At 38.8% G+C, this 12,177-nt stretch overlaps 1 protein-coding gene across 1 annotated transcript; it reads left to right on the forward strand.

The window, feature by feature from the left end:
• Positions 1 to 10,139: 10,139 nt before the first annotated feature.
• Positions 10,140 to 12,002, forward strand: LOC114351500 (uncharacterized). Its single transcript, XM_028302745.1, has 2 exons — positions 10,140 to 10,329; positions 10,693 to 12,002. The coding sequence occupies exons 1-2, from the start codon at positions 10,194 to 10,196 to the stop codon at positions 12,000 to 12,002; spliced, it is 1,446 nt and encodes a 481-aa protein (XP_028158546.1). The 5' UTR covers positions 10,140 to 10,193.
• Positions 12,003 to 12,177: the final 175 nt, after the last annotated feature.

The following is a 12,177-nucleotide window of genomic DNA, read 5'->3' on the forward strand; positions in this document are numbered from 1 at the left end:
ACTTAATGCCTTTGGGCATTTTCTGCCAGTCAACCTTAGGGCCAAACTGAGAATAAAGTAGGCGGTATAGAATTAATACGAATTTAGAAAAAAAAATAATTACATAAATAACATATGAATACATACATAGACACATACATATATAATAATAGGATGGATGACAAAGGGAGAGAAAAAAAAAAAAGAGAAGGAAAAAAAAGGGGAAAAAAAGGAGGTTGAACAGAAATCATGAAGATGAAACACTATCGAGAAAATGTTTGCGCACATGAAATTTAAAGGTGGACTTGCTGGGAGCCTGCCTGACGTTTTCAGGGAGACCGTTCCAAAGACGAATGGAATGTAGAAGAAAAGAGTTGGAAAGAAAACCAGTACGGTGAGAAGGAGTGGAAAGAAGAAGCGTATTAGAGGAACGGAGTTGACGAGAGTGAGTTGAACTGAGGAGCGTATATTGGGATTTTAGGTAAGAAGGAGAATTTGGATTGTTTAAGATTGAAAAAAGTGTTAAAAGGATTCTGACTTTTCGTCGAAAAGGTATAGGTAACCATTGAAGCTTAGACCGGAATGAGGAAATGTGGTCATATTTGCGCAAGCAGTATATAAACCGGATACAGTTGTTGAGGAGCCGGTCTAGCTTATTGACATGAATTTGGTTTAGGTCAGGATAACATACATCAGCATAATCTATGACCGGAAGAATAAGGGTATGGACAAGGGAGATTTTGGTCTTAATTGGAAGGAAGTATTTCAGTCTGCAAAGGGAACGCAATGTGGCGATGACCCTCCGACTTATCTCAGATACGTGAGTTGTCCAGCTGAGGCTAGAATCTAGATAAAGACCGAGATTTTTGACGGACGAGCAGTATGGGATATCAACCCCATCAAAATTGACAGAGGTGACAACATCCATATTTAAGCGGCGAAGTTGACGCTGGCTACCCACAATTATTGCCTGGCATTTGTTGGGATTTACAGCAACCCCGTAACGACTCGACCATTTTCTGATATGTTCCAGATCGTCATTTATGTACTGTACTGCTTGATCAATTTCATCATGGTGACAATGTCGGTACAATTGAAGGTCGTCGGCGTAAAGATGGTGAGATGAGCCAATATTGTGGGTAATAGAGTTAATAAAAATTGAGAAAAGTAAAGGTGAAAGTATGCCACCCTGCGGGACACCGGTCAGAAGGTCACGCCAGTGGGAAACAGTTTTATCAATGCGTACCGCCTGTTGGCGCCCGCAGAGGTAAGAGGCGAACCAATCCATAACAACCGGTGACAAATTGTAACGGGATAGCATCGATAGGAGGACTTCATGATCAACCGTGTTGAAGGCGTTGGAAAAATCGATAAGTACCAGTAAGGTAAGTTGGCCATGCTCCATTCCCATCCTGATGTCTTCCGTTACTTTGAGTAATGCGGTGCTGGTGCTGTGACCCGGACGGAAACCGGATTGGAAAGGACTCAGAAGGTTATTGGTGAAAATGAGACTAGACAGCTGAGAATGAACAACTGCCTCTAGGGTTTTGGAAAGGAAAGGTAGTATTGATATAGGCCTAAAGTTATTTAATGTGGCAGGATTTGGAATTTTGGGAAGAGGGGTGACAAAAGCTTTGCACCAGATACGAGGAAATGTGCCAGAGGATAGGGAAAAATTTATAATGTGAGTTATGAAAGGAAGTAGGAATTCAAGGTATAATGATCATGGTACGGCTGATGTCATCGACGCCAACCGCTTTGGATTTTATGGAGTGGATAATTTTCCTAACCCCATCATCAGACACCGCAGAGAAAACAAAGACTTCTGGAACCAAAAGAGCTGTGGAAATTACCTCGGAGATGGTTTGTGATCTAATGAGTGGATCCAGTACGGAAGCAGAGGAAAAATGAGTATTGAGGTCATCGCCAGAGAAAGAAGAGTGGGTGAGCTTTGTAGGAGTTTTGCCGATACCCAGTGTTTTGAGAAACTTCCATACATCAGCTGAAGAGGCATCGATAATGTTGTCATGGATGTGACGACGTTTGGCAGATCTCACCACTTGATTGCAGCGGTTTCTAGCCGCTTTGTATTTGCTCCAGTTGATATCAGAGCGTGATATCAGAACATTGTTGTGACCTCAGTTGTTCGTTAAAACACACCCTATTAGAGTTGAGGGTCAGAGGATTACGTATGAATGACGAAACATAGTGACATTATTTGTATGTAATAGAATAGGCCTTATTTTGCAACGAAATATGATCTTTCGGAAAAATAAAAGAAAGATTGTGCTTTCAAGATGTGCTTCTGCCAACTTTTTTAACGATGTTGACTGTCGACTATACATTATCCAACAGTAACTCATATGAATTTTTTAATTAGGTATCATGAATAGTTTTCAGAAGCAGCCTCCACCCCGCCGTAGCGCGCACTCTAAGAAGTGTTTCTCCGCCATCTTGCGACTCATCCCGCCCGCGGCTTCGCCTGACGTGTAAGCTCGCACGTGCGCGGCGAAACAACAGCGTTCAACGGCAGTGACAAAATGGCGGATATTTAATTTATTTTTAAGATCAAAATTAAGAGTGAATAGTTAAAATAAGATCCATTTCGCTGTCGCAATAATTTTCTTTAGACGTACTAATTTTTATGCCTATTTAGTACCAAAAAAATTGAGTTATACAAAATACTACCTTTTGTAAACCCTTTAAAAAAATCCGAATAAGTGACTGAGCTTTTTGCTCTTTTTCACTTTAGCCCTGGCCTATTTTATTATTCCGAAGCAGTGATAGGGTTAAGTAAGACGTTTTAAAAAGCCTTATTACAAAAAAAAACTGTTATGACCTTAGTTAAGATTGGCACATTTCAATTGTAGGATTACTTTTAACTGAAGACATTGACAGTTTCAGTATGGGAAATATGTCAAAATAACAGGCTTATTCTTCAGTTGAAAGAATATATCAGACGCTTGAAAACTCAGCCGAAGCAATTTCTCAACAAAACATAAATTAGTTTGTTCCAACTTAATATTTAATTAACATTAAATCAAATTCCAGCTTTATTCCACCTAGCGGAGCTTCGACACCCAATATTGAATCCGAGCGGAGAGGAGCGAGCGGAGCGGAGCGCTCCGTTACTTACCTACTTCGTTCGCTCGCAATCTAACTTTGTTCCGCGCTGCGCTTTCTTGAAACTCAGGGCTGTGTCAGATATTAATAAATTACTCATAATACTTATTATTTAATTTATATCACTACATACTATAAAACATAATCCTCCTTCTGGCGCAGTCGGGTAAAAACAAAGTTGCTTTCCTCTGTCTGTCCCTATTTGTATGCTTCGATCTTTAAAACCACGCAACGGATTTTGATGCGGCTTTTTTAAATAGATAGTGATTCAAAAAGAAGATTTGTAAGTATTGTACTTAAATAAAATAATATTAACTTTAAATAAAATAATAAATCTGAAATGTCATAAAATTTTCTCGTTGATTCATTACACATACGTCAACTTTCTTGCCTTTGCACTGGCCCATTTATTATCCCGAAGCAGTGGTAGGGTTAATACTGAGACGTGTAAAACATGCTTTGTAAAAGCTTACTTGTAAAAATAAAATAAGTTTTATTTTAACTCTACCATAGCATTAATGGTAAACACTGCTTTCTGTAAAAAACGTGTAGCAGTTGTCACGCGTGTAATATTATTAATCAGCAAGTTGTTAAGTTAGAAATCAGAGCCCTTTTAACAAGAATTTAGAAAAATGTCTCAAATACCAACATTTAGAGACTTTTTTTACTCTCACAGTTCAAACTTGGGATGAAGGTGACGGTAACTATAGCTAAATGCACCATGCATTGCAAATTTACAATGGTGTCTATGACGAACTACCGTGTACCGATTCGAGGGTTGGTACCTACTTTGATGCCCGTAGTCTACTGGACTTTTGTATATTTTGAGGGATAGGTAAGCTGGAGGGAAAATGAGTACTAAAATTGTACTCTTTCCAGATATTATTTTCAACGGTTTTTAACAACCCAAAGCAACTCTTCTCAAACTTGATCATCGCAGCCCTGGTTCTAAATTATAAACGAAGCGGGCGCCCCCCGAGGAAGTACTAGTACGTGCGGCAACTTGCGATATTACGCCGCGCGGTAAGCAGCTGATTTATTTGTTACGCTAATTTCAAATGTATTGCCAATGCTTTAAAGTGAAGAATGGGTATGGCCAGTTGGCGCCAAGATTGGTAGTTTGGTGTGGAAAGTAAAGATATTAATAATAATAATTGCTCATCGAAATCTTTGTATAGGTATACTAGTTTCATAAATTAAGGTAACGTTACCTCTGGCTGAATTTTAATCCCTATTAAGTCCTAGAAAAGCAAAATTTAATTTAGTATCTACCTAGTTTTGTCTCAAAAGTCTCAAAATATTATGAGCAAATTAAAAAAATAAAATGATGCTATCAAATTTCTGACTTCACCATACCATTTATTTACCCATGTTAACATGCACTAGTGTCGGCTCATACCCTGTAGACTCCGACTTCGTACGCGTGAAAATCGTTGACTTAATTTTTTCCGCTTTTCAACATTTTTCATTGATGCTCCGCTCTTATTGGTCGTAACATGATTTTATATTATACCTAGCACACACACACATACCTAGCACATATACAAAGTAAAACTGGGACATGTAAGAGGTTTTTAAAAGCCGCCAATAAATTAATTTGAATTTGAACTTCGACACATCTTTGTGCAAGTGACAAGATACAGAAAACCAATATGTCGCCTACTTAGAAGACCCGCCGTGATATCTAACGAATCCCATCGTCAACTTTATCACCCTCAAAGCTGTAAAACTAAACTAATTAATTCAGAACTACATCCATGATTACGCAAGCGAAATTTTGAGTACGTCTTGGAAATGTCTCAGGTGGCCCCCGGGGTGGCCCCCGCGAGTGGGTGGCCCCCCGCGAACGCCTGTTTTCGCGGCTCCCCTCGAATAAATAATAGTACATAGACTTATATGAATTAAGATACGTGTGGGTAAGAAACGTATTGATTTTCTTGAGAAACGCTAAGATGGGCGGGGTGGGTGCTACTTACGGGGTTGGCTCTTGGCAACGACAGTTTTGTAGTGCTGCATTTTTGTGGGTTTTCTTGAAATCTTGTTGCAATTTTAGTCAAAACGTTTGCTCCAAAACTTTTTATTTAGGTTGAGTTACACCACTTAACTTTTACCGTAACTATAACGATAACCGGTGTATTTTGTACTGAGTTTGACATATTTTTGACGTTTGTTAAAGTCTTAGTCAAAGTAAGATGGTGCAATCCAGCCTAAGTCTTTTAAATAAACTTTTAATAACTTTGCTAAAAAATATTGAAAAGAAACATGGTTTTACAAACAATACCGAAAGCTTTAAGCAAGCTTTCGTATACGTCCCATGTAACGGTTAGACTTTTGACAGTAGCAATAACTGAAACACTGAATTGAAGTCAAGTTTAGCTGAAAACAAGTCCTCAAAAAACTGCAACTGACTGCAAGTGCTGCAGATGAACTTCATTGTATATTTTTTATCATTTCAGTGAAATGGCTGCGAATTGGTCTCCAAGCTCCAACATCTCAAATTATTTTTAAACACGCTTTTATTAGGTCGTTGTGTATGTAATGTAACTAAGGGTGAGTTGCACCACCTAACTTTGACCATAACTTTAACGTTATCCGGAGTTTTATGTGTGGAGTTTGACAGATTTTTGACGTTTGTTAAAGTAAGATGGTGACCCAGCCTAAGAATCTGAATTACACGCACTTCTAATTCTTATATCATCATGAAACTTGGCTTATATGTAGATTAGATGTCAATACAATATTATGGTACTATCGAGCTGGTCTGATGAAGGGACTGGAAGGCGGCCATAGGAACTCCTAAACGAAACGGCGGAATCGCATCGAGTTTGGGTTCATTAGATTTGTCTTTTCGAGCACTTTAGTGTTAATGATGTCCAAGGTCCTGATGATGGAGTCGGGAGGTGTCCATAGGAACTACTAAACGAAACGGCGGAAAGTTTTACCTTGGCTTTTTATGTAGTTTTTTTAACTATTTTTTTTTTGTAATAATAATCACAATTAATTATAGAATAAACAAAAAAAAACAAACTGCGTAAAATGACGTAAAACGGGTTTTTTGTTTAATCCGTAATAATTTAATAATCTTTTTAGTTAAATGACATGCATTTTTTAAATCTACTTAAAAAAGCCCTTTATTTTGATACCCTACTCTATAGGTTTTGAGAAAAAAATAATATTTGAAGACATTATGGCGCCTAAAATCCGCCATTTTTTTTTATTTAAATATGTTTAGCCAGTGTCAATCTCACGATTAATACGAATCTAACAACACCTCTCACGCTAAAATCGGTCAAGCCGTTTAGGCTGTAGACCGTGCCAAAGAAATATACATACATACACAAACATACATACACTCGAAAAACATAACCCTCTTTCTGGCGCAGTCGGGTAAAAAGACGATCACAGAATTCAAAATCACATCAAACAGCTTTACGTACTCAATACCATTTGCTTCCAATAAACACATAAGTTTCATTAGTCTTACATACATACATACGAATTTAATATAACTCCAAACACGGCCTCATACATAATGTAACATCTTATAGACAAAGAAAACGTTCGCCGAGGCGCGGCACTACATCATAATAATTTTAATGGATGGGGGCGCGGGTGGTGGGCGGCCTGTATAAAATTACATAAACTATTCTATTATTATTACATTATTATACTCAAGACGTCTCAATTTAATTTAAATGGAATTAATCTAAGTCTTGAGAACGCTGGTAGGTATAATACGCGTAATGAATTGCTTTCTGGGAATAACTTGTCATTGGTATTTTGGGGAAAAATTAGTTAAGTTTAGTCTTTGAAGGAATGTTTAGTTTTAAGATGGATGTAAAAATTAACTCGTGTAATTAAAATTAATCTAGTCATTTGGAGTAAACAGACTGCAAATGGTAAAAGAGCCTTATTACAAAAAATAAATTAAGAACTTTGCGATGCGGGCAGCGTGCATTGTGGAAAACCTTGGGGGAGGCCTTTGTCCAGCAGTGGACGTCTTTTGGCTGAAACGAACGAACGAACGAAATTACTTTTATCAAGTGGCTGATGGTTTGAATCCTAAAGAGGGCAAATTTTGTGCGACGTTAATTTATTGCCTTTATTAAAACCATGTAACTGTAATTAAAATAAAAACAAGCTTTTACTTTACCTATGTGACACAGACACTTTACATTCGTAAAAAAACATACGGGTCGAATTGAGAACCTCCTCCTTTTTTTGAAGTCGGTTGAAAATAGGATCTATCTATGAAAATAAAATGAAAATATTTTATGATATACATACGTACTTAGCTTAGGCGTTTAACTGCCTACCGTCGTCCTAAACTTAGAAACTATCCTCAAAACTCACAATAACAATAACTGTTTCTTACTATTACATTAAAAGGCCAAATCCCATACAATGTGAAATCATCCCTCATTGTGCCACTTAGCGAACACGACGCTGTTCGCGTCGGGAGGACGATGGAATTTTATACATCCACTTACGCGATAAGGGTAATTGTAAGGGCAGAGGTACCCAAACTGTTTGGTGCCCCTCTTAAAAAGAGCCTACAGGAAGTCTAAGCGTTAGATTTATTTGGAATTTTATACATCCACTCCATCCACTTACGCGTTAGGGGTAATTGTGAGGGCAAAGGTACCCAAACTGTTTGGTGCTCCCATACATGGTGCTTACAGGAAGTAAAAGCATCAGATAATAAGAAATTATGGAATGAGAGTGGGCGGGACACATAGCTCGTAGAGCTTATGTTCCTTGGGCAGAAAAGTTCTCGATTCACGGGCCGGAAGACGTAGTGTGGGCAATCCTCCCACAAGGTGGACCGAGGATCTGGTGAAGTACCAGTATCGCGGGTAGTACCTGGATACGGGAAGCGCAGGACCGGTCGCTGTCTGTTAGCAAGGATGGTGTAAGGTAGGATGGTGTTAGCTAGCCAAGTGGACTTATAAAAAACCCTACCACCAACCAAACTGAACAGAAAAATGTTTCCTACTGGGAATCGACCCCGAGACCTCTGGGTCTGAAGCAGGTGATTTTTATCTCAATTTTAATAATACTGGTTATATTTTTTTCACCGAAGAAAGAGAGAAAGAATAGAAGCCTTCTTTCTGTGACGCGAAGCTTCTTTCTATGACGAAAAGCTCTTTCTGTGTGTCTATTCCGTAGACTGTAGGCCTTTGGGGTTTTCGCCGAGAAGTTTGAGAACCACTGATAAATGGTAAGAGGAGCGCTGTAAGGGGCAGATCTTCGCTCCATGGTTAATTAACATTTTCCGTGTGGGTGTGAGTGCCTGTGTTCGTCTTACGCTCAATAATATACATATTCGCTAAAATGTATGTTTGTTTCTGTATTGTACGCTGCTGGGAGAGGTTCCTCTAGTTTCTGAGGTGGGGTGTGAAGTAAACTGAATATTTAATCATGTGGAGCAAAAATTATATGCGGCTGTTGTTTATAAATTGGCATGTTCGGGTAAAGTTAGATTGTTTTAGCTCCTATTCCAAGACAATTGTTTTGATTTTTCATAATCTCTCCTTCTTTAAGGCTTAATTGTACAGCGACAGCACATCAGGCTACCCATTTTTGTTGCAAATTCGCTTCTATTACAACTGCATAAGATCCCACAGTGTTTACCTTGACGTGCCGTTGTTGTACTACCTTACTTAACCATAGCTATAACCATAATCGGTGTTTTTTGTGGAGTTTCACAGACTTTTGACGTTTGTTAAAGTAAGATGGTGTAACCCACCCTAAGGTAGCAAAATTAGATGGACCAAGGATTTCTTTGGGGGAGGCCTTTGTTCAACAGTGGACATCATTTGGCTTTTCAAACGAACACACGAACGTGAATTTCGCTCTTAAAAAGTATTGAATGGAATTCAATTCTGAATCCACTGCTACAGCATTACGAAAACCACAATATCCAAAGACAAATTAATCGTGAAATAGCAATTCTAAAATGCACAATACAAATGGAAGAGCTATTTATCATAACATCGGCTAAACTATCGCATAATGAATGGTGCGGAGGGCAGGGGTGCCATGAAAAGGGTCTGAAAAAGGTTCCCTCTTCTTTTATACCTCAGGCTACTAAAATGTATAAACAGTCGGATGTTCTTTAAACTGTTTCATAAAATATTCGATTCTGCTGGACCTTTATCTTGACAGGTAGTTGAAGTTTTCTCATGTTTATAGAGTTTAAAGAGATGTTTCTAAAAAATTGCTGCTTGATTTTAAGCGCAAAAACCTGAAATGCAAACTTTCCTTCTTTACTATATCACTGTAGGTAGAGAGTTTTGCAAAGTGTTATTAAAGGTATCCCTTTTGCGTACTTAAATAATTTAAAATATTGGCTGTTCCAACCATCACAATTTCATCATCATCATCATCATCATCATTTCAGCCATAGGACGTCCACTCCTGAACATAGGACTCCCGCAATGATTTCCTCAATGGACGGTTGGGAACGCCCTGCATCCAGAGCCTTCCCGCTACCATTATGTGGTCGTCGGTCCACCTTGTGGGTGGACGTCCTACGCTGCGCTTCCGGTACGTGGCCTCCACTACAGAACCTTGCTGCCCCATCGGCCGTCAGTTCTGCGCACTACCTCAGTGCCTAAAGACGAAAGTCTTCAAACGTGTGTTACCTACCAGCGATGGCCTTACCTACTAGCCTTATAAATAAGCTCAAAATTGCACACCGTGCTATGGAGAGGGCTATGCTCGGTGTTTCTCTACGAGTTTTAATCAGAAATGAAGAGATCCGTAAACGAACTAAAGTCGCTGACATAGCCCAACGGATTAGTAAGCTGAAGTGGCAATGGGCAGGGGCAGGGCATAATATCACACCTACCGGTCATATACCTGCCTTATCTAGCATAAAAAAAACCATCACTATCATTATACGTAGTTGTCCTTTTTACAAGTTTTTCTTTTTTTGTAAAAACCACTTTTAAGACAGAAGGAAAGCCTCCTGTCATTTTTGACACCATCAATCTTATTGACTAATTTTGATAAACTTATATTTACTCAAAACAATTTTATATCAATATTTAGAGCCGTAACAGTTAACAAAGCAGACAGAAGAACCCATGGATTCAAATGATAAGACAGAGGATGATGGGAAGCCTAAGCAACCGAGCCCGGCGGTCTTGGAGGTGTTCCTGCCCTGGGCCTGTGCCCAGCTGCAGGTCAAAGACTCGGTGGTTGTCACCAAGATTGTACAGAGTAAGTAACACATTAATAGCATTCAAAAGTTTTAATCTAAAAAGTTAAAGCACTGACTAATTTGAATCTTAACATATAAACTCTGAAAAATAAATGCCAGGACCTATCTGGGCTAGTTTTATCCAAAATCCTTTCGCCTTTGGTGTTTGTTCAGTTATTCACGTCATTTGCATCAATTCTTACTCTCTTGGTCATTAACCAGAGCTTGTTTGTAACAAAAATAAAGATCTCCAGTCTAATGATGAATTTGTACATCCCTTTCTTAAATGGAGCTCCTTGCATGATCATTTCAAACATGTTGTCACTGTCAAAACGCAACTTACCATCAAAATAACAGAATAATGATCCAGAGTCTCTTTCCAGCTGATTACGTGAGCGTGGTCGGCCTCAGCGACCGATCGAAGAAGAAGGCCAAAAGTAAAGTATCCAAAGTGGAGCTAACCCTGGACATGGACAAAGATGACAGAAGCTGCACCACAATGCGCATGTCTGTGGCCTCAGAAATAGAACCGGGCATCCAGATTTTCGCTTTCTACGACTCAGTCGACAACTTGGTTCAGCTGCGATACGACAAAAACCGCCATCTCCCTAGAATAATATTTAAAATTCTTGGAATGATCATCCAATTTCATCCCTATCTCCACACGATTACAATTAATTCTGGCATTGATCAAACTGGAATTTACGAAATCAGCAAATTCTTACCTTTATCCCACATCACTGACCTTTGCTTAGACGGCACGTTTATAGAAGAAAGCAACTACCATATTCTTCTAGAGAATGTCAACTGCCTTCGTCACCTGTCGCTGGCTAGATGTAGTGTTAACGACGAAGTTCTTGAACAAATTGCTTCATGCTTAAGCTACCCTTTACCAGCTTCTAGAACCTTATCAATACTAAATCTATCTTCCAACAAAATCACAGATTTGGGAGCCAAACATCTGTCAGAAGCTTTAAGATCCAATCGACAGATGAGCTATTTGAATCTATCTGGTAATATGCTCACAGACTCCGGAGCTGGTTACTTGTTTAATACATTATTGAAGTTTCCATTATCATTTGCGGAGTTATTAGCATCAAGGTCGCGGCACATGACCTACTTGATGCAGAAGAATGCATTGGTAATGCAAAAAGTTAAAGAACTCCGCGCTGGTGATTTCGAGAAGCGAGCCGCTAGGAGAAAAACAGCTGTGAAGCCAATTTCTACACCTAAAAAGGACAAGAAAGGTGTTGAAAAGGAGCCTTCTTTAAGGTCGTTTTCAGAGTCGAAAAGTTATGGGAACTTCGAAGCTGTGTTCATTGAAAAAGCTACGCAAATGGCTGAAGCTGTGCTAGGAGAGTTCCATGATCCTTTCGATGGGCAAAGTACTGTTATATCTGAGGGTGTAGTGTACAGTCAGGGTAACAATACTTTGTGCTACCTGAACTTGTCGTTCAACAACTTGAGTTACGTGTCGCTTACAAAGCTGTTGAAGGTGTTGACTTATCAGAAGGAGTCTGGGAGGAAGCCAAGAGGTCTGGTCAATATTTCTATTGAAGGTAACTTGATGCCGGTGATGTGTAGGGAATTACAGTTGATAGATGACATGCTTGACACAGGTCTAATGCTACAAACCAGGAGGTACTCCTTGCCAAAGAAAAGAACCCAATCCAAAGTCGGCACGAAGTTTTGATTAATTTGTTTTTGTGATGCGTTTAATTTAGAGCTAATTTTATTTTTAGACTAGTTCATTGTTTTAATTTTAGATTTTGTTTTGTTCATTTTAATTGATTACAATTAAAATATTTTTATTATTATTCGTATGTGCTTTCTTTCATTTAATAAGCAGAGCCATAACGTACACGGTA

This window comes from Ostrinia furnacalis, unplaced genomic scaffold, assembly GCF_004193835.3.
Source record: "Ostrinia furnacalis isolate ACB-3 unplaced genomic scaffold, ASM419383v2 OfSCF1159, whole genome shotgun sequence".
In the NCBI taxonomy this organism is placed as follows: Eukaryota; Metazoa; Arthropoda; class Insecta; order Lepidoptera; family Crambidae; genus Ostrinia; species Ostrinia furnacalis.

Coding starts and splice junctions, on each gene's coding strand:
- LOC114351500 (XM_028302745.1), top strand. CDS start 10,194: ATGGATTCAAATGATAAGACAGAGGATGATGGGAAGCCTAAGCAACCG. Junction 10,330..10,692: donor TGTCACCAAGATTGTACAGA/GTAAGTAACACA, acceptor GTCTCTTTCCAG/CTGATTACGTGAGCGTGGTC.